This window comes from Poecilia reticulata, linkage group LG12 (assembly GCF_000633615.1).
Source record: "Poecilia reticulata strain Guanapo linkage group LG12, Guppy_female_1.0+MT, whole genome shotgun sequence".
Taxonomy (NCBI): Eukaryota; Metazoa; Chordata; class Actinopteri; order Cyprinodontiformes; family Poeciliidae; genus Poecilia; species Poecilia reticulata.
The window spans coordinates 13,721,336-13,725,207 of NC_024342.1; the positions used below are offsets into that span (position 1 = coordinate 13,721,336).

The window sequence follows — 3,872 nt, forward strand, 5'->3', positions numbered from 1 at the left end:
TGTGTGTGTGTGTGTGTGTGTGTGTGTGTGTGTGCGTGTGTGTGTGTGTGTTTTAAATGACAGATTTGAACACATTATATACCAACAAAGCCATGCACAACTCACAGACAGGCACTGGAACAAAGACACATAGACTTACATTCAAACACACACAAGCAGGTGAGGAATATCATGAGTCAAATAAAAAATGACTGGAAGCCGATACTGGTATAACAGTAGCCCTGAACTTTGATTTGGCACACATATAAAACATTATGCAAAGACATTAGTGAGCATGGCATGTGGTTCGTGAGTTTGGGCCTCTCAAAGTTCCCATGGTGATTTGAGAAAGCTGTTTTCTGCCTGGACAGACAAACTTTGACTATGCTGCTCCAGTTATATGTCCTGTGAGCTCAATGCTGATGAGGGAAATAATTCATGCAGCTAAACAGTTATCTAAAATAAGATTCTACAACTGTGTGTCATTTCCTTGGTTGGCAAAGGTTGCAAGAGCAAGATAAAACACGTGGACTGAGGATAGAGGGGATTATTAAAGTTAGTTGTTGAAGCAGTTGAGTGAACGGACTGTCAGAGTGCTGGTCGGTTTCTGTGTGGGAGGGGAAACTCAAAAACCTCAGACTATCACTTTCTCTCTATCTTTGTTAACTGAACTCAGAGTCCTTAAACTCCCTTAGTTTTCCTAAATGACAGACTACACTACCAATATTCTCTCCTTCTGATGTTGCACAGCTGCTTGATTCAAAATTCCAGGAATGATTACAAATTCAGTTCACACTACTAAGCTTAATACACCGCTGTGGCACCCTCCGAAAAATATTTATTCATTTTAAATATGTTTATAATTTACTGATATTTCAAAATTATTAATTATAAATGTACAAAATGTTATTCTATAGTAATTGTTATTTCTTTTTCATATTATAAAACATTCCAAGTAAGGTCAATGTGTGTTGTTCTTTCTTAGTCAAGTAATTGCTGCAAAAGGAACTGCAAATTAACTTACCCATTTCTACAGTTGAATCAATTAAATGGCCTAAGGGGAAAGTTTACCTTCACCTTGAATGACTTTAAGATGGAAGGTGCTGCAGTTAAGGTGCTTTTTTAGACATGCTTTATTCTTTGGTCTCCGCTGTTCACTTGTTGGTTTTCTTTGCAATCCTTACTAATCCGAATGCAAAGGGAAAAATTTAAAGTTCCTGCAAAAGGTTTTCACACAGAGCCACCCAGATCAATTTGAAAACAAACCATCTGGTGCATACATGTTCAGTGGGCTCAAAGTTTGTCTTCATATACACATCTTAAGCACACGCACCAACAACACAAAGTAAAATGCAAGCCGAGGCAGCAGTCGTTTAAAGTATCTGTGCCTGTGCAGTTCACTACATTATAATGAACAAGGATGCTTGACTCTAGGATTGCAGTGAGTGCAAAGAACTGCACCTTGGGCGTGTTGTGCGAGTTGCGTCGTCGTCCCTCTTCCAGCTGCATCTCAGAGAACAGCTCCTCCTCATCCTCCTCCATGATGTCAGACAGGTCAGAGCCCCGGCTGCTCTCGCTGTGATAATCTTCATTGTGACTATAGTGAGGCTTGTGGTTGTCACAAAGACACAAACACACAGACGCAGTTGTTTAAGTCCACAGACGTACCTAAGCACGCACAGAGACATGGGCGGAGGAGTGCAGACATGCAGCCACTCGGATGTACATGCACACACGACACACATCCTGACACATTTAGGACGTTTCCCACGAAAAGAAAAGAAAAGAAAAGAAAAGAAAACAAAACAAAACATTTGTGTTCGTAGAAGGGGTGGGTTCTACCTTCTGTGGGTTCTTACCGGCCTCCCCAACTCAGAGCCTCTGAGAAACTCGTCAACCGAGGGTCCTCTCCGACGTCCTCGTGCAAATCCCTCCTCATCTTCCTCTTCCTCATCAGAGGGATGCTGGTGAAATGAATGACCCTGCTCTCCAAATCTCCCCATCCGTCTGTCTCCCTAAAAACAAAGAAGAAAAAAAGAAAGTGAGTAAAAAAAAAAAAACTGGTTCTATTTTAACTTGTTTCCTTGACATTTTACTATAAACAGCAATTAAATTAAAAGAGGTTTAATATAAAACCTCCAAAGGATAAACAACAAAGTGTAGTTTTCACTAAGTAAAACTTACTACAATATTTTGTGTAGCATTTGTGTGGTGCTCTTTCCAGACCTTGCCACTTTCTGCTGCCACCCTCTGTGCTGCTTCTCGAGCAATAGCTTTAGCCACGGTATCTGGGATCAGTGTGCCTTGGGGCTGAGGAAGAATCCTCTGAGGGGAGGGGGAACGCAAATGCACAGGGTGAGGGGCCTCCAGAGTGTGGCCTTGCATGGGCACAGGAGGCTGCAAAGGTGATCGACTTGGGTCCCAGCCGGGCTGGCCAGGCGGAATAGCTCCTCCATGGTGGGCGGTGTGCTCTTTGGCATCCAGGTCTCTGGCACTTACTGGTCTCTGAGGTATAGGGTGGGGTTGAGGGTGGGGCAGCAGAGGCAGTTGGTGCTGGGGCCGGGGACCCTGGTGGAGAGGGCGAGGCTGCAGGTGTAAGGGCTGTGGTTGGGGGTGCGGGGTTCCGCATGGATGAGGAAGTCTGGGATGGGTTTGTGGATGCGGAGGATGAGGTTGCCCGTGAGGCGGAGGCGGAAGTTGGGGCGTGGGGTGAGGAAGGTGAGGAGATGGGAGGTGAGGCTGAGGATGAGGGTGTGGAAGAGGGCCCACGTGTGGGTGCATTGGGGGCGGCAGGGGCAGGGCGGGTAGAGGCACAAGCAGGTTGTTTGGAATGACGGCGACTTGGGAGTCCTGGGATTCTCCCTGGACTGACAGTGTCTTAACAATGACTTCTCTGGCCTCCAGGCATTGAATCCTTGTCAGATCAATAGTGACATAGTCTGCCATTGGAAACAGCACCTCAGCTATCTGCAGTGAAGAACAAAAACATATTCTTTTGTCACTTTAAAGCAGAAACCATTTGTGATTTTACCAACAGCTTTTAAGAAGGCCTCCTAAACACTTCAGTCCCATTGATATTTTCTTCTTCTTCTTTTTTTTTTTACTGTAGCCAGTCACGCCATTATTAACAGCTCAAAATCAGATTCCACTTCAACAAGTGTTGATGAACCAAAAACTTAATGAAAGGTCAAAAACTATATTTTCAAGAACTTTAAATACCAAATTTAATTTTCAGACTTAAAGTGAGCAGCTCAGAATCTGTGCTGCGCCGATTTAACCTTTTAGAAGTGATGTTTTGATTTACGTTGGCTGTCACCAGAGGGGCTAGGAGACCTTTCTAAGACATTTACATGTCCCAGTAAGCAACTCGTGCTCCGAACAGCAATCACAAGCAGGTTGCACTGCTTTGTGCGCCAAAGATATTTAAGAAAAAAAATTCACACAGTCAACGAGCATTTTATCTGTAATTTCAGGAAGATGTTATTATCCTTCAAATATATTGAAACATTTTAAATCCTCCATCTGTTGGAGGCACATACGAGGTTGTATAAAAATTTTGATACATGCCTTGAAATTTAGATCAACTCCTCACCACCATTCATAATTCTGGCAGCTAAATCGGAGCCATAGCCTACGTTATCATTACTTAAACATGCACACTCACCCTTTGTCCTTTAGTGCAGACTGCGTAGCCAACGACATTTGCCCCATTAGATGTGCCTGTTGGAGAGAGGATGGGAGGCTTCCAGCAGACTTGCAGAACTCCTGGAGCCTGCCCACAGAGCACCTGGACATCCTGCGGGGGCATCGGGGGACCTGAAAGGCGAGGAAGCAAGGGCATGAAGATATCCTCCACCAATTACTTACTAGTCTGCTATAGAGGGTATGCAAAC

At 44.2% G+C, this 3,872-nt stretch overlaps 1 protein-coding gene across 13 annotated transcripts in view; it reads right to left on the bottom strand.

The window, feature by feature from the left end:
* The window catches only part of LOC103473595 (RIMS-binding protein 2-like), a 68,637-nt gene that overhangs the window by 12,165 nt on the left and 52,600 nt on the right, over window positions 1-3,872 (bottom strand). For 9 of the 13 annotated variants that reach the window (XM_017307874.1, XM_017307872.1, XM_017307879.1 and 6 more), the window contains 4 exons: window positions 3,644-3,795; window positions 2,164-2,946; window positions 1,839-1,994; window positions 1,441-1,587 (listed from right to left, as the gene is read on the bottom strand). In XM_017307874.1, the coding sequence (XP_017163363.1) occupies window positions 1,441-1,587; window positions 1,839-1,994; window positions 2,164-2,946; window positions 3,644-3,795 (1,238 nt within the window). The remainder of the gene's footprint in view (window positions 1-1,440; window positions 1,588-1,838; window positions 1,995-2,163; window positions 2,947-3,643; window positions 3,796-3,872) is intronic. The other 4 variants (XM_017307873.1, XM_017307878.1, XM_017307882.1 and 1 more) reach the window with 2 other exon arrangements.